The 23,435-nt window shown below is 45.1% G+C and overlaps 1 protein-coding gene across 1 annotated transcript in view; it reads right to left on the reverse strand.

The window, feature by feature from the left end:
- The window catches only part of SIDT1 (SID1 transmembrane family member 1), a 39,951-nt gene that overhangs the window by 8,294 nt on the left and 8,222 nt on the right, over positions 1–23,435 (reverse strand). The window contains 17 exon segments of the mRNA XM_072422406.1: positions 103–296; positions 1,173–1,290; positions 2,041–2,164; positions 2,593–2,666; positions 4,279–4,345; positions 4,671–4,744; positions 4,818–4,957; positions 5,659–5,730; positions 6,434–6,477; positions 7,174–7,267; positions 9,116–9,181; positions 9,713–9,806; positions 11,435–11,518; positions 13,761–13,862; positions 14,555–14,600; positions 14,957–15,127; positions 15,487–15,608. Coding sequence (XP_072278507.1) covers positions 103–296; positions 1,173–1,290; positions 2,041–2,164; positions 2,593–2,666; positions 4,279–4,345; positions 4,671–4,744; positions 4,818–4,957; positions 5,659–5,730; positions 6,434–6,477; positions 7,174–7,267; positions 9,116–9,181; positions 9,713–9,806; positions 11,435–11,518; positions 13,761–13,862; positions 14,555–14,600; positions 14,957–15,127; positions 15,487–15,608 — 1,686 coding nt within the window.

Raw genomic sequence — 23,435 nt, forward strand, 5'->3', positions numbered from 1 at the left:
ACTGGTGTTTGGTGCTAAGGGGAATTTTGAGGTGGGAAGCAGCAGGCTAGGTGCAGCTCACATTACTGTCCTGGAATCCCTCATTCCCTGGGATGGTGTTCAGATATGCTGCCCATCGAGGCCCAGTGACATCCCATCTAAGGGGCCGATTATACGTACCACTCCTAGCACCGCCAGGAAGATGACGAGTGCGAAGGACGCGTAAGCTGCGTAGGCGCTGGCGTTGATGTCGGGATGGCGGGTCTGGTACAGCTTCAGCATGCAGAGCCCTGCGATCATATACATGAAGGACGTATCTGGGGAGAACAAAGGAATACTATGAGCCAGACTACAAGTGATACTACATGGGGCAGCACAGTGGCTCAGTGGTTAGCACTCTGGCCTTTGCAGCGCTGGGTCCCAGGTTCGAATCTCGGCTAGGACTCTATCTGGTGGGTTTCCTCTGGGTACTCCTGTTTCCTCGCACAGTCCAAAAACATGCAGTTAGGTTAATTGGCTTTGGGGGGGGGTCTCTTTAAGGGACAGTTAGTGACATGACAATGGACTTTGTAAAGCGCTGCGTAATATGCTGGTGCTATATTAGTACTGTGTAATATTAATACCAATAATAGAGTCTCTGATTAAATGAATTTAAATTAGCTGGATACATCTCAGATGCATCCAAAAAAGGGGAACAATTGGTAATCTAGCTGTGGAAGCAGTGGTCTCAATGGCTCAGAGCTCTGCAATCAGCAGGGACCACGATCAGACTTTACATGCTAATGGCTGATGACATGCATCTGGAGAGAGACCACTGCTTACAGACCCTTCTCTGTAGCATGCTAACAGCGAAAAGACTTTTCTACTCAGGCTGTTGCTGCATTCCAGGCTTTCACATATCTCAATATCTCCCTTCTGTAACTTTTCCAGAGTCCCATGTCTTTTTTTTTTCTACACTTTTACTCGGACCCTGATGAAGCGTGATCCCCTGAAATGTGTTGGAACGTCTGAATGCAAACAAAGGCTGTCTTGGACTTTTACTAATAAATTGGCATCTTTATCGTCTAATTTCTATAGGCAATTAAATACTGACCAGGGGTCCAACCCTCCCGCACTCCATCCAGCCATCAAATGTCCTCAACATAGAGCAAGCTGAGTGAATGAGTCAGTGAGCAGATCTGAACTTCTCTTACCAAACTGGAAGTTGGAATAATTGGGGCAGACGTGGTAACAAGCGCTGAGTACCCCCTCCATGGTGAGAGCGATGCCCATAGTGTAGAACAGACCGAAATGCTTGGGGATGCCGTACTCCTGCAAGAGGAAAAACAGCAATCTGATGTTGTGCAGAGATTTAGTAACCACAGAGGACCAATCACTCCAATCAATCAATCAATCAATCATACTCCAATATGATTGTCCAATCTATTTACGGTTGCCTTTGAAGTTCCGATCTCTTTACTATCAGCACTTTGTAATGTGGAGACTAAATAACTCGACTTGTATCTGACCATGCTGGCATGACCAGAGATTGTACAATCAGACTCCGACATGTGTGGTCAGCTTCAGATTTGTGGGGATTATGTACTTTAGGTTTGATGATCGATTTATTTGAAATCATTGGATGTTGGTGATTGTACAATCAGATTGGAACATTACTCCCTGAGGTTTTGTATTCCATGTTTGTATTGCTCAGATAAATCCAGACACCCCACTGCTACTTCTACCACAAAGTGGGTGGGAACACATAGAAGTGGGAGGGGACACAAAAAGGGGGGCAAAGTTACACAGATGTGGGTGAGGACATTCAAGTTAGCTGAAACACACCTAGATGGGTGGGGCACACAAAAATGGGTGGGACCAAACTGAGGAGGGAGGGGCAAACAGGTGGGTGTAAACACCTAAAATTTCCAGGTGGACAGTTGGGAATTATGGCCAGGAGATTAGAATATCCAAGACATAGAAGTAGATAAGAATTGACTCCGCCCATGAGGTTCTGGCCATTATACAAATGTCAATATTGGGTGGACTACTCCTTTGAGCTCCCATGTGTAGGTAACATACCAGGGCGTAGACGTCTTTGGTCTCCAGCAAGCTGCGGTGTAGCAGATCTCTGCGCAGGACGATGAGGAGGAAGAGGAATCCCAGCATCACATGACCCATATTACTCAGGATATTGTTAAAAGAGCTGAAATAAAATACAAAGTTTTTGTCACACTCCGGGAAGACGGAATCTTCATGTGTCACAACTGTTACTGACCAAACTAATTCTGCATATTTTTGGAAATCTACATCTAGATTTATTTTACCCTTCACTGTACAACGCTACGTAATATGTTGGCACTTTACCAATAAGAGATTTTAATGATTATGAAGGTGGACATCATACACCAGATAGGAATTCAGGATTTTGGATTTGTAGGTGTTTATTAATGTGGTCCTAAAAGTAAATCTTCTGTAGAGGACCAGAAGTGTAACCTCAAATAGGTATTACCCCTTTCCTACTGACCCCAAAAATACAAAAAAAAAAAGGATTTGCCCATACATACACTTTGGCCTGGAAGCGGGGGTCAGCAGCGTTCCCCCCACAATCCCCACCCGCCAGGGGATACTGACCTGAGTACTCCAAGTGGGTGGGCGCACAGGAAGTTGTAGTAGCAGATATCTTGGTTTCCGGTCACATTTACCACCTGGAAGAAAAACACACAACGAGCCCATCACAAGGGGTGAGATCAGTGCAACCAGGAGCAGGGGGAAGAGTACGGAACCTAAACCTAGGCAACACACAGTGCAACACATAATTATATTGTTATATTACGTGGGACTCCAGAAGAAACTTTCCTGCTTTGGGGAAAAGAAGAGAAAGAGAAGAGGAAGAGAAGAGAAGGAGAAGAGGAAGAGAAGAGGAAGAGAAGAGGAAGAGAAGAGAAAGAGAAAAGAAAGAGAAGAGAAAGGGAAAAGAAGAGGAAGAGAAGAGAAAGGGAAAAGAAGAGGAATAGAAGAGGAACTCAAGAAGAAACGTTCCTGCTTTGGGGAAGAGAAGAGGAAGAGGACGAGAAAAGGAAAAGAAGAGAAAGAGAAGAGAAAAAGAAGTGGAAGATAAAAGAAAGAGAAGAGGAAGAGAAGAGAAGAGGAAAAGAAAGAGAAGAGGAAGAGAAAAGGAAGAGAAGAGGACGAGAATAGGAAAAGAAGAGAAGAGGAAGAGAAGAGAAAGGGAATAGAAAGAGAAGAGAAGATAAAAGAAAAAGAAGAGGAAGATAAGAGAAGAGGAACAGAAAGAGAAAAGGAAGAGAAAGAGAAGAGGAAGATAATAGAAAGAGAAGATAAAAGAAAGAGAAGAGGAAGAGAAAAGGAAGAGAAGAGGACGCGAAGAGGAAGAGAAGAGTAAAAGAAGAGAAAGAGAAGAAGCGAAGAGGAAGAGATGAGGAAGAAAAGAGAAAGAGGAGGGGAAATTTCCCCACATTTTCTTTAGGGGGACACTTGATCCCATGACCCTAGTTCATTCCATAAATACATCTACAGAGGATAAAGTATTGGTGGACCCCAGTTTCTCGAGTACTTCCCAGATCTAGAGGAAGGGCAGCTCCCCATTCATCGGTGGGACCATCCAGGGTCCCTATTACACTGACACATATGATTTGTTTCAAGGAAGAAAGAGTTACAGATGATATAATAAGTCTAGTTTGTCTGTATTTGCTATTGTAAAAGTCATACAGCTACCCCCTGCATTCCACAGATATACCCCATGCATTTTGGGGGTCACCAGCTGCCCCTCCCCTCATCAGGGCTTGTAATGGCAGAAAGTAAAATATTTTTTAGCACTGGACCGATATAAATGAAGAGGATCCTTTCTGTATTCTGGGATGGTCTGCTAAAATAAAAAAAATATCTTGGCATATGACAATGGGGATTTTTCCCTTTTTCCCACTACAAGGGGGCTGGTGAACCCCCATAATGTGTAGGTTACTGATAAGACTTTTACTGTAGCAAAGAAAACTAAATGGATCGAAACATCTGCAGCCCTCTCTCCCTTTGGCAGTTTCTTTGCATAATTTCACAGAATTGCAGAATATATTGCAGAGATGGAAATAGAGAATCAGCACAGGTGTCACAAGAGGAGGAAGGAAGGGCCAATCTTTGCAGGTATCAATAAAACTTTCCAGAGGTTCCAACTTATCCAGACTTTATATAGAACTATCCAATAAAATATGTCCAAAGTTTAAATGTTAGAACGTTCTACAGTGCTTAGTGTGTCAGAGAGGGGCCACATTTGGTAAAGTCATAGGGTCACATGACACGTACGGTTTGGTAGGTGATGACCAGCTGGACGACGGGCAGTGCGTAGAATACAGCGATGGTGATAATGTTCCTGCAAAAGAGAACGGTCAGAGTCAGACAGGTGAATGACCCCCATGGAGAAGATGGCAGTGTTAGGTTAGGGGTGTCCCTGACATTAGTCAAACATTAACTGTGTTGCCTTGCGGCTGCACCATCGGTTATCCCATCTCTAACCTCAGCAGGTTAGCAAGGTGTGAAGCAAAAAGCTGAATACTGACACATTAGGATCCCAGAGATCAGAGGTAATGTGCAGGAACAACAACTCCCATCATGCCTTGCTTATTCCTCCATTACTGAACCCTGCTGGAGATCTCAGTGTTCCCTTCTTATACAAATATCAGTCATGTATTACTCACCAGAAGTAAATCTTGTATTTCTTACTGATGGTTCGTCGATCTTTAACAGAGAGATCAGACACCTACAGGAAAGTCTGGAAGGAAGAATAATCGTCGTCACATCATAGATTGGAGGCTTCATATCTGGGCTTATCACACCTATCGTACCTTGGCATGGATGACATTCTTATCGCTCTCCATTTGTGGGATGCCATCAAAGTCGCTCTCTTCATCCACGGAGCTATCGGAATAAACGCGGGGACGGGGGATGGGTGGGATAGATTTTCCTGGCCTCTGCCGAGACTCATCTAGGAATAAAAAGCAAAAACAGATGAGAAAAGGGAAGAATGGGGGAGAGAGAAATGAAGGTTGGAATGGGTGAGAGAGATGAAGAATGGGGGAGAGAGAAATGAAGGTTAAGAAACGTAAGGGAAGAGAAGAAAATGTAAGAGAGAAGAGATATAGAGAAATAATGGAGGGTAGTAGAGAAAAGATGGTAAGGGAAGAAACAGGAGGACAAAAGGAAGTAGAGAGAGAAAGAAGGAAAGAAAAACAAGGTATAAATGAAAAAGAAGGAAGGAAGGAAGGAAGGAAGGAAGGAAAGAAAAACAAGGTATAAATGAAAAAGAAGGAAGGAAGGAAAGAAAAACAAGGTATAAATGAAAAAGGAAGGAAGGAAGGAAGAAAAGAAAAGAAAGAGTACTTTTACAAAAAAGTAAAGGAGAGAGAAAGGGGAGGGGGGACATAGAGAAAAAAGTAAATGTTTTCAACTCCAATACAAATAGAGAAATATGTAAAAATGTATTTATTGGATTTTTTGGTTACATTACACATTGGGTTCCTGGCTCTGTAGATCTGCAGTGCCCATATTAATGAGGAGATGTACACAGCCAGATGACTAACCAGCTGTTGCTGATGTAAACTTTTGTGTAGATGCAATGGATGTGAGAATAAAGTGATTCCAATGATTTTATTACCCTTCAGAGCTCCTGGAGTAAACCCGTCTTACCTATAGCCCCATAGCTGCTGCCCTCTGGGGTGCTGGTAGAGATGGGGTGAGATGCTGCCACCGTACCTTCACCTGAAAACACAACATATCCTGGTAATAGCCATGAAATCAGCCAACATGCCAAACAGAACAACTTTTGTATTATTAGGCAACTTTCACTACTCAAAGGAACTAAAGGATAAATAAGAATTTGGCTCAGCGATTAGAAAAGAATCTAGAATCTTGAAAAAAAAGTCCTGTAATCTACTACAGACAGGAAACAGCTTATATATATATATATATATATATATATATATATATATATATATATATATATATATATAGGAACACGCTAGAAATAAATAATACATAAATAGGAGAGAAATAAATAATATGGACAGAAATACAGTACCAATTGTGACCACGAGGTGGCAATATGACACCTTCTATTCACCCTGCACACATTGTTATTCCATGCATCAATGTTGCATAAAATCTGAACACAGCAAAATGCACCAATAAAATATATTTATATAAGAGTTGGTTTATAACTGATTTCTGATTCTTTCCATTCTGCCCTGAAATGTATAACACTCAGATGCTCCCTATCTGTTAATTGTGGTGCATTGCATTGGGGTGAGTACACAAGGTTTGGCTGAATGACTTGCAAAATTCATTTGTAGTTTTTGCATGCCCTATACAGACATATGAATCCTTAAAACTCATCTTTAACTGACTGGCAGTTTTATAATTATATTTTTGGCCTCCATATTGCACAGAGATCAGTAGGATGTACCTTCATCCGGACTCCCAGCCATGCCCAGCTTCTTCTTCTGCACCCTGCAAGAAATGAAGAATGAGGGAATAAGATAGTGTCCATATATCATGATGAATATATCAGGGTTATCTCAGCCTGCACCACAAGGGCCTGCACTAGGTATACACTATGAGATATATGATCATTGCAGCAAATATTGATATTTCCTTGATTTAAAACTGATTAGGAATATCTATAACATTACCACCTTGGATCACTTTATATTGAACAGATTTCAGCAGAAACATGTTTAAAAATTGAATGGAATTGTTTGGTACAAATTTATGGAGCCATTAATCTTAGCCACTCCTTTAATGTCTGATCAATATTTTTTATATCCCAATTGATTAATAAAAGCCTGAGTATTTAATCGACTTTCAATTAATTTGTTGTATTAATAAAATAAAAATCTGATCTAATAAACATCAATTATTTATAAATATTTCCCCTGTAATTTGCTCATAATATTGGTTTATTTCCTATTGTGACAGCTGTGCACGTTTAATGATTGACCACTAGGTGGCAGAACAAGTCATTGTTTTTAATAGGATGTAAAATGAGAGCTTTAAGAAGATTCGACCATCTGTCAGCAATTTTTAGACGAATTGATGGGTGAATCATTTATAAATAGAGCTTTCAGTGTTTTGTAAAGGGTACATTTGGCATTTGTGCCCCAGCACAGATTGCAGTTCAGATACTCAGAAACGTGACATACGTACCTGAAGTGATGGACGAAGAAGACCAAAAAGGCTCCGAAATAAAAGATGAGGAAGAAGAGGAGGCACAGCAGTGTGGCGTGGATATAGACCGAGTCTGGGGGAAGGAATGAGGACAATATTACCCAATGTCACCACATCATTCTGCACTGCTAGGGGCAAATCTAGAGCAAGTGAGGGCAAGAGAATGTCTGTGTTACTTGAGTTATCCAATCAGAGATCTTCCTTGCCTTTTGTCCCCAAACTGACATTGTGAGGCTGACAACAGGGCAGTCTGTGTGTATTTAATAATAACACTGATTCAGACAATGTCAGTATGGGTAGTCCCCGGGTTACATACGAGATAGGGACTGTAGGTTTGTTCTTAAGTTGAATTTGTGTGTAAGTCGGAACCAGTACAATATTTTAATAAATGCAATTAGGACAAATGTTTGTCTCAATATATTACTAGGCAGTGTGGTGTCAGTTACTGTATAAAATCCTACTGTGAGCTGATCACAAACAAATAAAAAAAATCTTTATGGAGCCTGGACACTCATTACCGGTAACTTCTGGAGCAAGCTGTGCTTTGATATGCAAAAAGAAACAATTGCAGAGTTTGTATTGGTCAATAAAGAGTTACAAGATGTTACAGATCACCCACAACCTCAGCTGTGTTTAGCAAAACATTTCTTCTGCAAGTCATGCAAACCGCCCCTCCCCCCATCAAGCATCTGTCCTGCACACAAGGGAACAGGGAAGCCCCATTCGTATCTAGAAGTTGTCCATATGTTGGATGTCCGTAACTCAGGGACTTCCTGTACCATTACAGCATGGCTACAGATCACAAAAAGTAACTAATACATTAGTGAACAGCTAGCATTCTCCAAAAAGAGAACCTGTAATTTTGGGTAATAGGTATCAGTGGGTGGGGTAGCAAAATAACATGCCCTTTGCCCTGACTGTTGGCATTCCCCGCACTACAGATAACCAGGAAATTCTTGCTTTACTACAGCAATGCCAGGGTGGTATACAAAGCTCTGGGTGGGGTATCATTGCTGAGTCTTTATGATGGGGCGAGTTGGAGTCATGGGGCCAGTCATGATAAAAAGCCTTTCTGATTTGCATGAAAGTCCCTGCTCTCTGATTGGGGCATTTGAGGATATTGGGTGTGGCCTATTTGTAATAGAAACTTTGCAAAAAAGTGAGAATATGATTGGCTGTGAGTGCATAGAGGTGACCCCATTGACTGGCAGTAGGTGTTACCTTTCACCTGTAGAACAATATTGCTAAAATGGATGAAAAAGGGCAATAATTGGGGTAAATATTCTGTTTCTGGAGAAGAGGCTGCACCGGACCATTCTTGTGCTGACCATTTTATCACACGATCCCTGCTCAACAAAAAAAACAGAACTCTGCCTTTACTCTTCAATGGTAATCAATTGACCAGTTCAAGGCTTTTGGTTATGTGAGCGAAACCCAATCCAGGGTTCTTACCCCTGACCCCTACTGGTCCCTCCCCTGTAATACAATAAGACCACACTGCAGATTCTAACCCCTGACCCCTACTGGCCTTTCCCCTGTACTACAACAAGACCACACTGCAGGTTCTAACCCCTGACCCCTACTGGCCTCCCCCCTGTACTACAACAAGACCACACTGCAGGTGCTAACCCCTGACCCCTACTGACCTCTCCCCTGTACTACAACAAGACCACACTGCAGGTTCCCTGTACTACAACAAGACCACACTGCAGGTTCTAACCCCTGACCCCTACTGGCCTCTTCCCTGTACTACAACAGGACGACACTGCAGGTTCAATCCCCTGACCCCTACTGGCCTCTCCCCTGTACTGCAGATCTGCAACCCAATCCTCCATTTCCCCAGCACAGAACTGTCCCGTCTTCAGCCCACATTATCCGCCTATGTAACAAAGAAGATGAACATTATGGCTTCATCACTTACTGTTAACAGACGGAGTGACCGTGACCTCAATGTGCTTCACTCGCTTTAGGTTCCAGGTGTGATTTCCTGTCCAGGAGAGAAGAAGACAATAATGGTGATTCCCATCATCCATGCACTGATTGAGAAGTGTATGGATCAGATATAATGTGTTACTTTGTAAATTCAGCCGCAGCTTGTCTGTGTCCCATAGGGGACATTAACCTCTACTTCCTGTCCTGCAGACACAACAGGAAGTAGTGGAGGGAAAATCACCTCTTTAAGTGCAATTTGCACCCTTCCTCCATTACAAACTGTAAATTTTAAATGAGATGAGAGGAGGCTTGTAAATAGACTTTATGATGAGAAGGTTTCTCTGTGCTGCTCATATCAATAGACTTTGTTTTTCTGCATTTGGCATAAATTTGGAAAAAACTTCAAACCCGGGTCAGTAAATTCCCTCTTACGGGCTGCCATGGGGAAAAATTGGATGTAGTGTCACCCACAAGCCAACTCTTTATTGGAGGTAGCAGCAACTGCACCTTAACCTTACTTCCAATCTCAACATAGCTCTACTCAGCTTCAGTTCCCCAGTTTGTCCAGCAGAGTGCAGCATCTTACCGACTGTGGCTGCCGGGACCGACCCTCCGCAGGCGTAATCCTCCGGTTTGATGACGAACACGATATAGAACTGTCCTTTGGGGAAATCTTTCCTCTGGTTTGGGGAAGAAGTAGAACAAATGTCAGACAACCATAAAAAATGATTTATTCCGTACAAGAATTCTGCAAGAGAAAATTTCCACTGGTTCAAATTTGAATGATCCTTTCCAATGATGGGGGTCAGGGGTCCCTGGGGTCCCCATTGCAGGGTAATACTGAAGCATGCAAAGACAATAGGGCTGATATTGTAAAGCTCCCCAAGGCTGGAAAGGATACACTTTCATCTGTGAACCTGCGTTATCCAGCAAACCTGGAATGAATTTCTTAATTTGTTATCAAATGTTTTCAATCCTGGACCAGATCCATTCCAGGTTTGCTGGATCACCCAGCTTCACTGATGAATTCCTTTCCAGCTTTAAAGAGCTTTAACAAATCAGACCCATTGTAGACAGTTGTGGTCCTGCTTGTTAGAAACAAAGCTTTTTAGGGTGCAAATTCATCTAGTTTTATTCAATTTTGGCACCAGAATGGATCCAGGTCGCTGACAATGACCTCCTTAGTTTTATTTTGGACTCTGTAAGATGATGAAAGGAGCAGCTTGATAAAAGCAATGGAGCATAACTGGCCATTGTTCAGCTTTTGTTTGTCAATGGAGTGCAGGAAATCCTTTCTTTACATTGTAACCTTAGAGAAATCAGATCCTGGGAACCCCTGAAAACATTTTCTGATGGTAATTAGACCATTGAAAGGACTAACACAAGGTCTATGCTGCTCTGTGTTTTATCTCAGCACTCGTTTGCTACCTAATTGCACTCAATTCCTATTGGGTGGCTCAGTGCTACCCCTTAGGAGGGTCCCCGGGTCAGATCCCAGCCAAGACACATATTTACATAGTACGCCGGGTTGAAAAAAAAAAAGAAACATCAAGTTCAACCACTCGGGAAATAAACATATCTCAGATATAAAACCCTATAGACAAATAATTCCCTGAAAAAAAATCCTTTGTGATTCCATGGGGCAATCAATGGGGCATTCCATGGGACAATCACCATATGTCACTATCTGCCCTGGCCATGATTTAAAGCGGTATCCCTACTACTTCATCCTCCAAATACCATACTCGTAGGAAACTTCCACCAAACTTTGTGTTATTGATATGACTCCTAGATTGTAAGCTCTTCGGGGCAGGGTCCTCTCCTCCGCCTGTGTCACTGTATCTGTCATTTGCAACCTCTGTGTAATGTACAGCGCTGTGTAATATGTTGGCGCTATAAACATCCTGTTTAACAAAAATAATATGACTATGCTGGGGCATCTCTGAGCCCCCTCTGGGCAGTCATAGACTTGACTTTGAACTCTGTACAGCGCTCCATAATATGTTGGTGCTTCAAGATCATAATTAGGTAATTATCCCCCCACCCCAGGCTCTGTAATATTTGGGGTATTTATCAAGGTGCGCCCCCATCCTAAGTGGTATCATGATCCACACTGAACAGAGATCCCTGAACTGTCCCTGGAAGAAATACAATTCCAGGCTGGTGTCAGATTTGTTACAATGTATCAATGCAAGCAATTCATCACTGCAATTCGATATTGGATACCCAATGCCCCCTTTTTATATTAGCTGCACCTTTTCTATTCCTGAGGAGGTAGATGGTGCCCCGGATCGGAGGGTGCACTTACCTGGATGGTAATAGCAGCTTTCTTTGTCATAGACTGGTAGACGCCATTAAATTCCACATTGTGGTCCAGATCATAGACGGGGCACTGGAAGGGAACAGAGAGGATCAGCAGATGATTTGTGGATGCCTGAGAACCCCAAACTGAGCCCAAAGAAGAATCACGGGAGGCCACCATACGGGCCCTGGCAGACTGGCATCCTATGGACAATTTAATATTGGGGTGTTTGCCCCAGGAGTCTGGAAGCCTTTTGGTGGTCATCATGATATCAAGAAACCCCTCTAGTTACCCCTTTGTACTTGGTCCTATAGAAAGAAGGGGTAAACATGAACTGGTGGGGGTCAGCTGCCGGCACTCCCTGCCATTGGGGGTCTGGAGATGCCCGGCTTGTCCGAAACCGGCTCTAACATTCACCAGTTCATTCTAAATGTACGATGTGAATCTATAGAAGTTTCTAAGATTCTGGCTTTTTCCTTGGCCATTAACACATTATACGTCAGTAAGAACCCCAAGTCCATATGAGACCCCCACCAGTCAATATGAGAACCCCACCAGTCCATATGAGACCCCCACCAGTCCGTATGAGACCCCCACCAGTCCGTATGAGACCCCCACCAGTCCAAATGAGACCCTCACCAGTCCGTAGGAGACCCCCACCAGTCCATATGAGACCCACCCCAGTCCATATGAGACCCACACCAGTTCATATTGACCAGTGCCCATATGATGAGCCCAAACTAAAGGGACAAATCCCTAAAGGGGCAAATTGTTATTTTATTTTTTCTTTCACTCTTTCTGCCCATTGTGTGGTTACTTTTTTGTATAATTTATTCATTTCTGCTCTCACGTGTCTTTGTTCGCCTTCTCTGCCTATTGGTAAATTTATTCATGACACTGAAGGCCGACTGGGCATTGGCCCAACTACTCATTGCAGCCTTTGCTGGTGGGGCATTTGGGGCACATCGTCTATTAAAGGTCAGTGAATTGGTGAAAGCCCAGAAATGTGAATGATCTCAGATTCCTCCAAGATTGATTAATAGACTACAAATATCACAGCTCGTCCTTTCATTCATTCTCAAACAGAAAGTGATACAATTGCCCCGGGGTCATTATTTTTATAGAAATGGGTAACGGGTGTGCAAAGCTTTGTTTGGGTTAAAGCTTGCAGACTATTTGTATTGTTTTTGGATATATTTGTGCTCTGTGGGTGTCCCCGGGTCCTGTGCTCAGCGGCTTGGGGCCCGGGTATTTATCATTCCCGTTGTGGATGATTTTCATGAATCTGCAGGTCATCCGCAATCCTCGTCCTCCCGCTGACTCTCTAATTTCCTGACGGCCGCTGGAGCCGATTCTCCCTGCTGGGCAACGGGCTGTGCTGCGTTGCCGGCCAACAGCAAAAATCTGCAGGCTGTGCTGTGTCCCCAATAAGCAGTCACATGACTGCCAGGTATTTTCAGGATAAAGCTACACTCGGGGGTCATTTTTATTTATAAAGATGCTGAAATGAAGGAAATAGCAAAGAGCGAGGTGTAAAGCTGTGCAATATAAAGGAGGCCACCCCAAAAATCCAATGTGGGATGGCTCCACTGCTATACACAGCCAGCAGATGGCAGCACTAACAAGCAGCAAGAACTGACACCTTGTGTAGGTTCCTCGCTGTTACCACAGTTGCAGGTAAGTCATTACAGTGATTGTAGAATGTTGTCACTCTCTGTGAAATGAATCCATCTATTGCATGAACTCCAAGCTATATGCTGTAATTCGGCCACGACTGGGCTGTGATCAGGTACAGGATTGCTAATGAGATCAACTGTGAAGCCTGCTGCAGTATAGGGGAGGGGCCAGTAGGGGTCAGGGGTTACAACCTGAAGTGTGGTCTTGCTGTAGTACAGGGGAAGGGCCAGTAGGGGTCAGGGGTTATACCTGCAATGTTGTGTTTCTGCACTACAGGGGAGGGGCCAGTAGGTGGCAGTGAAATACTGGATCCAGCAGCTTAGAAATGCTAAGGTTAAAGATAAAAAAAATAAAAAATAAAAGGGCCCATCCCAACCGACCTTGCGGTCTTCTATATTTCTATACAACTCCCAAACATTCTACAGAATTGGATTGGTTAATTATTGACATCTTCATGCAGTTGCCTTTGGATCATCACTGGGATTCACTCTTCTTTAGCTGTGTTTGTAATCTGAGCTTCAGCTATTGAGCTTTGTAAACAGTTGATACTGTAAATAAAGTTATGAGCATACAGAAAAACCTGGCGGAAATAATGTCACATGGACACCTGGTGTATAGAGGTGATTACCTCTAGCTAAGTGTATCAGCGACTTACCGCAATATCCTGGACTGACACCACAGTGCACGGGTAGGTCTCTGCCGAGTGAACTTTGATAACGACGGAGTCCACAGTATCCGGGAATGTGTACAGGAAATACTGCGTGAGATAACGTGAACACATTGTAATGTTCATTTTTAACATGTCCCAAGTGAAACAAAAGATAAACTAAACATACATGTGATTTAGAAACCTTTCACTTTGTGCCCAGCTTTTTTTTTTGGTTCTTGCCACCATTTTAGATTTAAAAAGCCCCAGCCCAGACTCACAGTTGTCACTCAATTCCCCTTATCTTTCCCCCAGTTGCTTCAAGAAATGAGGGGAGGAGTGGAGGAGCTGGGCCAGGACGGACATAGCCACACTCAGAAGAGGAGAGGTCAATGATGTGTAAGAGGGAGGGGCTGAGCTAGGGAATTGACCTATCCGTTGGTCCTGCCGAATATTCAGTAAGCTCAGATCTTGCTGTGCTGCATTCCTATCAGTTCATTGTGAACTACAGAGCATCTTCCACAAAGATGAGGAAGGCAGGTGGGGGGAGGGCTCTTCTCATTTGAACAGCCAATCAGACCCTTTTGTTTCATTGGACCTAGTTTAGTGTCCCAGGACGGATCCCGGCCGCCCTCCATGTGATAAGCGAGGTGCGGCCATCTTTGTTTGCTCTCCCAGTGACGATATTTGCCTTTTCTCGGGCGGCTCGGATGAATCATTATTTGCCTGAAAAGCGCCCGGCATTCTCTGCCCAGAAGGTAAACAGGCCGCCGAGGAGAGGGCGAGGGGGGGAGGGGACTTACCTGGGGCTGGGATGGTGAGGTGCTGAAATTAAAAGGAACTCCGGTCCTAGAAGAAAGCAGAGATAACAGCAATGAGGATTGGAGGAGGACAACACCTGCTGCATTTCTCTCCAGAATACCGGAGCCATATTTGTTCAGGCATCATTTTCTGGAGTCACTGCATGCTGAGGGAAGAGGAGACTGAGCAAATGCTTTCTCCTGCCTGCAGCAGACTGATGACATCAGCCTAGACAAAGTCACTGACTAGAGATCAATTGGCTGGAGTGAATATTAAGCAGATTCACCTCATCTTAGTGAAACCAAGATCAGAAACTTTAGCTGGGTTGGATGAATCTGATCATTTTACCTGTGCTTTTATCTGATTGGCCGGCTGTATCCATAGCGGGGAAATCTGCTACTTACATGAGCTCGAAGTTGAGCAGCCGGGTGACGATAAGCTCGTACTCCACACTAGAGGGCGCCATGGAGGCGATGTCGATGTACATCAGCTGTTCGGAGGGCGGAGCCTGGCCATCGGGGTCGGTGGGGCACAGAGTACGGCTGACATCCTGATAGGTGTACGTCATTCCATAGCTGGAGAGAACGAACCAATCACAGGGAGATATTACAAATCACAGATCAGAGGGGAATTTGTATGGAAAGCAGAAACTTTTCTGGTTCGGTACAGTCTGAGCCCCATTAGGGAGATTTCACTTCCTGTCTAGGGGACACAACAGGAAGTGAGGGGAAATCCTCAATGTACAGGGAGGGGCCATGGATGGGGCCCCAACCCCCAGCTATGGGATAATGAACAAGAGGGCCACCTAGGGTTTAGGGAATGGGGTGTCCCGGGTCAGCACCCCTGCTGTGCCCATCATATGGGTGGCATTGACCAATTGGCACCTATTGTTGGATACCCAGTTCACATTGTTCCTCTAGGGGGTGACACTTACTATCCTCTGAACGCCAGCGGGACCTGCCATGACAACACCGCCTTCTGCTGGCGCACCACGAACAGTACAGGAAACTCCAGATCATCGGAATTGGAGCGGACAAACACCCGAAGAGCATCCACCTGGAGAGGGAACAGAGCAATGGTGAACACAAGGGGGCGCTGTACAGTAATCACATCTTTTTATACATATATTGATGAATTCTGATTGGCTGCTTCTGGTTTCTACCTTTGCAATCTCACCAATCAACAAATTAATTTTCATGCAGCTCTGCCATCAATTACCCAATGAGAACATTTTATAATCTGACCAGCAAGGCTAGAGTGTAAGATGGAGAAGCAGCACAAGGAGTCAATCAAATCATGTGCTAAGAGTAAGCATGCTGATAGGTGGGGGAGAAAAAGAGATATAAACCAATCACAGGCTGGGGGAGGGTCTGGAGGTGGATGAAGAGCGAGAGATAGAGAGATGAACCAGTCACAGGCTGGGGGCGGGTCCAGGAGGGCAAGGAAGAGGGTGGTGAGATGAACCAATCATGGGCTGAGGGCAGGTTCAGAACGACCAGGATTGGTGGAGAGAGATATAGGGGAGATAAACCAGTCATAGGATGGGGGCAGATCCAGAAAGGACAATAAATGAGTTGAATGGTACTGGACATCTAGTGGCAGAATAAAGTACTGCAGGGGAAATCTCTGGATTGAAGTTGAATATTGCAGCCAAAGCTGCTTTTCTTATTTTAATTTTTATTAGATTTAAATTTTTATCTATCTTTCTTGTCTGGGGTTATGATTTTATAAGTAGGCTGCGGCCCACTGGGGCTGTTAATGTCTCCGGCCCCCATTTCTATCACGCCGCATTTTGTCCATTCGGCTGATTTTCCATTATTTGCGCTGATTCGTCCCGGCAGCTCCCCCCTCCCCCCACTTTTATCTCCTCCATTATTGGTTGTGGCGGTTGTCACATCTTAATAATTCATATTTACACATTAGCGATGGCGGCGGGGGGAAGCGAATTACATAACGCGCTCTGAGCTCATCCGGAATAATTCCCAGAGAAATACGGCCGCCAGCTCAGGGTAAGCGAGGGGTTAATCGGCGCGCCGGTCGTTTTCCGTGCAGCAGCCTGGCAACCACTTACGGAGGGATCTTCAGGAACAGCCTGCGCTTCCTGCCTGTGTTACCATGGCAACCAAGTACGTGACCGCGCGTTCACCGAACAGCCCCGGGATCAGCGCTCCCATCATCTGTCTATGGCTTATTAATGTCAGCAAAAGGTGGCAGAAAAAAAAAAGGGGGATGGGTGGGAGAGCGATGGCGGCCATGGCGGAGGCACCGCGACTAAAATAAGGCCTCCAAAACACGCGTGTGATCATCTCATACCAATATCATGCTTGTGTTGTGACCACACTACAGAGATTTCACCTCACTGCTTCCTGTGTAGTCACCGAGACAGGAAATGAACTAGAATCTTGAGAAATTTCCCCTTTGGGAGAGAAAATGATGACACAGAGACATACAAAATGGTGACAACCTCTGCCACTTTGACTGATCTCTGAATGGGGGTGGTGGGGATTTTCCTTCACTTCCTGTCTCAGTGACACCATGTGTCAGGAGGAGTCAAGGTGTCACAGAAACAGGAAGAGGCTCACAAAGGACAGATAGATCTTGTGTTCCCAGCCACGCCCACTGCCACACCCAGTTTTGCTCCCACCATTAAATTCTATATTGCACATTGGATGGAAAAATCACAGAACAAATCCAACCCATGGGGTCCAATAACACGGGAAGGGAGGGGGCGCTATATCTGTGTGGCATACTGCTGTATTCAGACTGGCAGTGGGATCGGGGTGCATTGCTTTAACTCATGGCCGCCCCATGCAGACTGAATAGGGGAAGCAATGAGCAGTTCAGTACCAACAGCTGCCAAATTTGAAATAAATTCCATCGGTGGATATTTTCTTTGTAATATGTTTTGCATTAATATTTGGATAAAGGTCCGAATAAAGAACTTGTGCCCCCCAAATAATGCCCCTCCCCCATTTATATATAAGGGTCTGTCAGGGGTGCACAAAAGGCAATGCAAAAATGGCGATTTCATGGCAGTTATACCCTAAATATTCCAATGTCCAACTGAAATGTAGAGAAATACCTTCCATATGTATGTAACACTGAGACCAATCAGGATCCAGGGTTACCTTTTTATATAAGCCAATCAGCTTCCAGGGTTACCTTTATATTTAGGCCAATAAGGATCCAGGGTTATCTTTATATTGAGACCAATCAGGATCCAGGGTTACCTTTATATTGGGACCAATCAGGTTCCAGGGTTAGCTTTATAATTAAGCCAATAGGGATCCAGGGTTACATTTATATATAAGCCAATCAGCTTCCAGGGTTACCTTTATATTTAGACCAATCAGGTTCTAGGGATACCTTTATATTTAAGCCAATCAGCTTCCAGGATACCTTTATATTTAGACCAATCAGGTTCCTCCATTGGCTGATACACAGCACAGTTGGGAGTGATGATACAATGTTGCAATTTTGGGGAAATGAGAACATTTTAGTGAATAGGAATAGTGAATTCTTCTTCCTCCTCTCCAGTTTTGTCTAACAGATTCTGTAACCTGCGAGGAATAAATCCTGGGTGTCACCGAGTTTAAATTTATTAGCAATTATTTTTATTAGCCTCATCAATTCCCCATGAATGTCGCTCCCAGGGAATGGAGCTCCGGAGAGGGGGGCAGGGTTCCCGGAGTTGATGCCGCTTCTCCGGAATTCTACATCCAGATGAATGATCTGATCGTTGATTCGGAAAATACAAACTGTTCATTTGCTCTGCCCCTCCGGTGACACCGATGACACATTTATCCTGAATCATTTGCTGGTCACCCCAGATCTCCTCCAGGGTGCAGGTTAAGGGGTGATTGATGGGTGTTGGGGTGTCACTGGGCACACCAGAGTGTGAATACACCAGGAGGGGTCCAAGCTTGGATTCACCCCAATTTTTTCTCTAGAGCCCCCAACCAATAGGAGCGCGTATATGGAGAGGGATCAGTAAAAGTGGGGGTCTGCATATTCTAGTCTTCTGGGAGTCATGTGACCTTTTTGGGGTCACTGACAAGGAATTCCAACCAAGAATTGGATCTCCCCCGCTTGGGGGCTCTCATAATATTTGGGTCACCATACCGGCCAATCAATATTCTCAGTCAGCAATGTCCGTCCCTATATCCCTATCATGACAGGTTCTCTTTATATACAGGCTCATGCTTTGAATGGTGAATATCTGGATTTCGGTTTGATGTCCATAGGACAGCAGAGCTCAGACTGGAAGAAGCTACGTCATCCTGGCACAGCCAATCAAGATGACCTATGATCTTCTCTAGGAACAAGAAGAAAGAAATATGGCGGCACCCTGCGATGGAAGGCGGATAGGGGCAATACTAGGAGCCAATCAGGAACACGCTGTCAGGAGGAAAGAGGTAAGTGATGTGCTCATCAATCTAAAGCGTCTCCTTCACTGTCCAATCACAGGCTGGGGGCGGAGAGATGACCTAGCAGTTCTGATTATCTGCAGCGGAGAGAAGTGTGGTCACCAGCTGGGCTGGAAATCTCACATTCCTATCATGACAGGTTCTCTTTACCACTGTTGCTGAGGCAGGTGCAGTGATAGGGAAGGTAAATGGAGTAAGGAAGCGCCAAGGTTTCTAGGTGTCCCCAGTACATGTTACCCCATAATGTCTGCAGTGACATGTCATCCAGTGTTGAACTACAGAACACCTCCCCTTGTCACTATCTTCATAACATATCGGTCTGGTCTGTAATCCAGCAGGGAGGAACACAGCCAGGGCTGACAACACTGCTCAGGATTTCTGTACCTGCAGAGTTTGTCATGGGATGAGAAATAATTTGGAGATGTACTGAACTGCCACCAGATGGCGCTGTGTGCCATGGCACTGGTCCCATGTATGAGAACTGGGTCTGACCTCTGTACAGGGCGCACCATGGACACACCGGGCTGGCCGCACTCTCCATCTACAAATATTACGCAGATAGGAGAGTAAACAATCCCTGCGGGCACACAATGTGAACCGGCACAATATGTCTACAGCAGGACAGGAAGTACGAGGAGATCCCCGTCAAAAAGACCAGACAGGGGGTCTAACCCCTCACCTCTCCATCCAGGAAGGAATTCTACTTTAATATAAAACCCCTCCTCCCCCCATAACACGTTCTCCACTCAGCTAAATACATTCCAGGTGCACAAAACTGCAGAAAAGGATCCTTGTTGCCTGTGTGGAAGCAGCAACCTCTCTGCTGAGCTCAGACATGCCCCCTGCTGAGTCACAGCTAGAGCTCTCCAATCACCAAAGCTCAAAGTCCCTGCTAATTGGAGAGCTCTGGCTGTGATACAGTAAGGGGGTGTGTCTGAGCTCAGCAGAGAGATCGCTGCTTCCAGACACACAACAAGGTTCCTCCTAATTTGTAGTAATTGTACACTGACAGTTGAGCATGTGCGGCACATGTACAATAGTATGTGCTGGGTGGTGGGTGAATGAACTCGTGTCCACATATGCGGGAGATATATCGCCCAAGCTCAGCCAATCAATCTAGCCAAATCATGTTGGGAAGTGTCATGGAGAAAAACATGTCCCCAGAATAAAAGGTGGGGAAATCCTCCAATGGGGACATCTGTTTGAGGGACGTCAGCCATATACTAGTCAATGATTTATTATTATTAACATTATTATTATTACTATTATTAATAATAATAAATAGTATTTATATAGCACCAACATATTACGCAGCGCTGTACATTAAATAGGGGTTGCAAATGACAGACACAGGAGGAGTACAGGACCCTGCCCCGAAGAGCTTACAATCCATATTTTCCTGAGATCTATTGATTACATGGATGAGCCCATATAGGAACGTGATTGGATAATTACCAAATCGAGAAGGGGGGTTTGCAAATGTTTTGACCCGCCATGAAAATCAAACTACCTATGTAATAAGAGGTGACAGGTCCTCTTTAAATACTTAGGTCCAGCCCTGAGACTGACCAATCACAGAGCCTCATTTCTTTACAGGTATTTTTAAACTCCCTGATTAGAAATAGAAACATTTTCTGTAGCAGATCCCCGGCATGGCTGGAAATTCCGCATTCCTTGCCCAGACACATCGCAAGAATTCACAAAGTTGTCCTGGCGGGTGTCGCCGTGATCCATCATGGTGGTATTTGCAGTTTACATTTTCAATGCAAAAGATGCAGAAGAACCTGAAAACTTCTACAAAGGTCAAAACATTCACCTGAAGTGAATGGTTGGTGAATGTTGTGCATTAATTACTTTGCAATTTTATTGTAGATTTAAATCTACAAAAAATCCCCCCACCCAATCCACACACACCCTTCCCTCCCCCTTCAATGGGCCATGTAGAGTCAATTAGAGAGCGACAGTCTGAAAGCAAACAGCTTCTGAACTGAATCCCCCAAACCTTCCAAATTCCCTCTAATGGAAGCGCCCTGTGGTCATCTCTCCAGGAAGTAGATGGCCCTTGATGATGCCTGAACAAAGTTGGTGCTGTATTTCTGTAAGGTAAAGCAGATGCACAGCGATCTCTATTGGAGGTAATACCACTGACAGATAAATAAAAGTATCTGCAATGACAGGTCCTCTTTACAGGCATATTAACCTTTATAAAATCTCTACGGATATTGGCGGCTGGAAAATCACAATTTCCAGGACTAAACGTTTTATAGCAATCATCATAACTTGGCTTTTATGCAATGACCTGATAAGCAACATCCCCATCCGCTCCCTCGTTGCCCTCCAGCTCTGCCGTGCAGTCTCCCTCTTATCGCTGCAAAAAGCAATTACTGAGCGCTTATCTGTCTTCTGGCACAATGGTGGGGGAGGGGGGCGTCCTCCTCGGTTGCTCTGGGGACCGAGGGATCTTTGTGTTCTCATCCCATGTGTTTCCACGCACATTTCCTACATCTGTTGTCACAAAGATATCGCCATGTCCGGTACAATCTAATTACGGAGCATTAGGGGCCCGCAGTGACTGATAACAGCCAATCAGGAAAGGAAAGCCAGCTTTCAATGAACGTAAAGCTTCCAGGGAGAGGCGCAACCAATGCGGGAGGAGGGGAAAGTTCTCATCATGGATACATTGTAACTATTTAGGATAGGTGGGGGGAGAAGGGGGCGTGGTTACCACTCCCTCATGCCATTTAACCCGGTTCCTCGGAGGAGGAGCTACCCATGACATCCAATAGAAATAAATAATAATGGATTGGTTTATTTAGAGATTGGGATTGATTTATGTACTTTTAGTGGCAGACATAGCCATCAGTGGGCCCCCGCGCAGAATTGACATGGGGGCATCCTTGGTGTCCATGCCCATGCCCCATCTCTATGCTCTACCCATTCAATTATCTCCTTCCTCACCTGCCCCCACCTCCAAGCACTGCCCGACTTCACCCACTGCCCGCACTGCCCACCTCCATATCAGCGCCGAAGAGGGGTGTTTGGCCCTTCTTGGCTGATAGGCCCTGGGGCCACCCTGCATCTCCATCTGTCTACCCCTCTGTACTATAGAAAGGGAAAGGAGGGGGTCTGGGAAAAAAGGGGCGCAGCTCTCTACTAACACGTAGACATTCTCCTCCTAAAACCACACGAGCCGGGGTCCCCGCTTCTTAAACCACGCCCAGCTGCCACCCACAGCCAATCACATTCATCATAAATGAAGGTCACTTAGTTCCTCACTGTCCATGCCCCACCGGCCCCCGTGCCCCACCCACATCCTGCACTGCCCACTTCCATATCATCTTCCCCAGAAGGGTTGTGTGGCCCTTGTTTAGTAAGAAGGCCCCGGGGCCCTTGTGTAGTTGCACACTTTGCACCTCCATATGTCTGTGCTTGTGTGCTATACACAGAAAGAAGGAAGGGGTCCAAAAACCAAGGGGTGCTGCTATCTACCTAACACTCCAGAGCCAATCGTTGGTCCATTTGGAAAGGCGTCTGGTGCAGGAGGTCGCTCATTGCCCCAGGCTGGGGTGAGCTGGCTGATTGCTCACTAATTGGGATTTTCTATCTCAGCCCTTCTGGAGGACAGCCGAAATATTAATAAACAGGTTTGGCCAGTAAATACCTTCGGGGGGAGGGGAGAGGTCAAAGTGACCAATGAGCTGCAGATCCTCAGGCGTCCTCTCATGTCATGGCGGTTTTATGGTCCTCATCTGCCTTAAAGTGGAACAAATCCTGCAATACTCACCTATGTTCCATCGCAGGACGGCGCCATCTTCTTCCTTCTTCTCTGCAGTCTTTGGCCATCTTGATTGGCCGGGCTGGGATGAGTCCGGGGCCCAGGCACGTGGGAGTTCATGCAGTCCCAAGAAGTGCAGGGGAAGCTGCCATTGCCGGGTATCGTGATAACCAACAATGAGCTAGGCATGACGTTTGATTGGCTGATTGCCCTGCAATGCTGCATGAAGCACCTTAAAACCTGCACCACAACACCTGGGAATTCAACCTCTCCAATTCGCCGGGGCTCTGGGGTGAGGAATGGGTGCAGGAATTTAGCAAAATGCAAAAAAACTTGCAGCTCAGTCATCAATATTGACTTTATTTTTTAATATCAAGCCATGTAAGGGTCTAACTAAGACCAGATATCAGTCCACAGGGGGAAGCAGCACAAAGAGCCAATCAGTATGTGTGTTTACCAAGAGCCTTGCTACGACAAGAAGAAGACAGAGAGATGAGCTCATTGGTCTGCTGTTTCTTCTTTCACTGTCCATTCACTGACTGTAGGAGGGATATCACCTGGAAGTGTTGGGGCCACTACAGACCCATGGTGAGCTGCAATGTTCTGCTGCAGGGTATCCGGGGAATTGGAGCTGTCTGGATCCATCCGTACCTAACGGCAGGAGGGCAATGCCCAGCTAAA

Source organism: Pyxicephalus adspersus, chromosome 1 (assembly GCF_032062135.1).
Source record: "Pyxicephalus adspersus chromosome 1, UCB_Pads_2.0, whole genome shotgun sequence".
Lineage (NCBI taxonomy): Eukaryota > Metazoa > Chordata > Amphibia > Anura > Pyxicephalidae > Pyxicephalus > Pyxicephalus adspersus.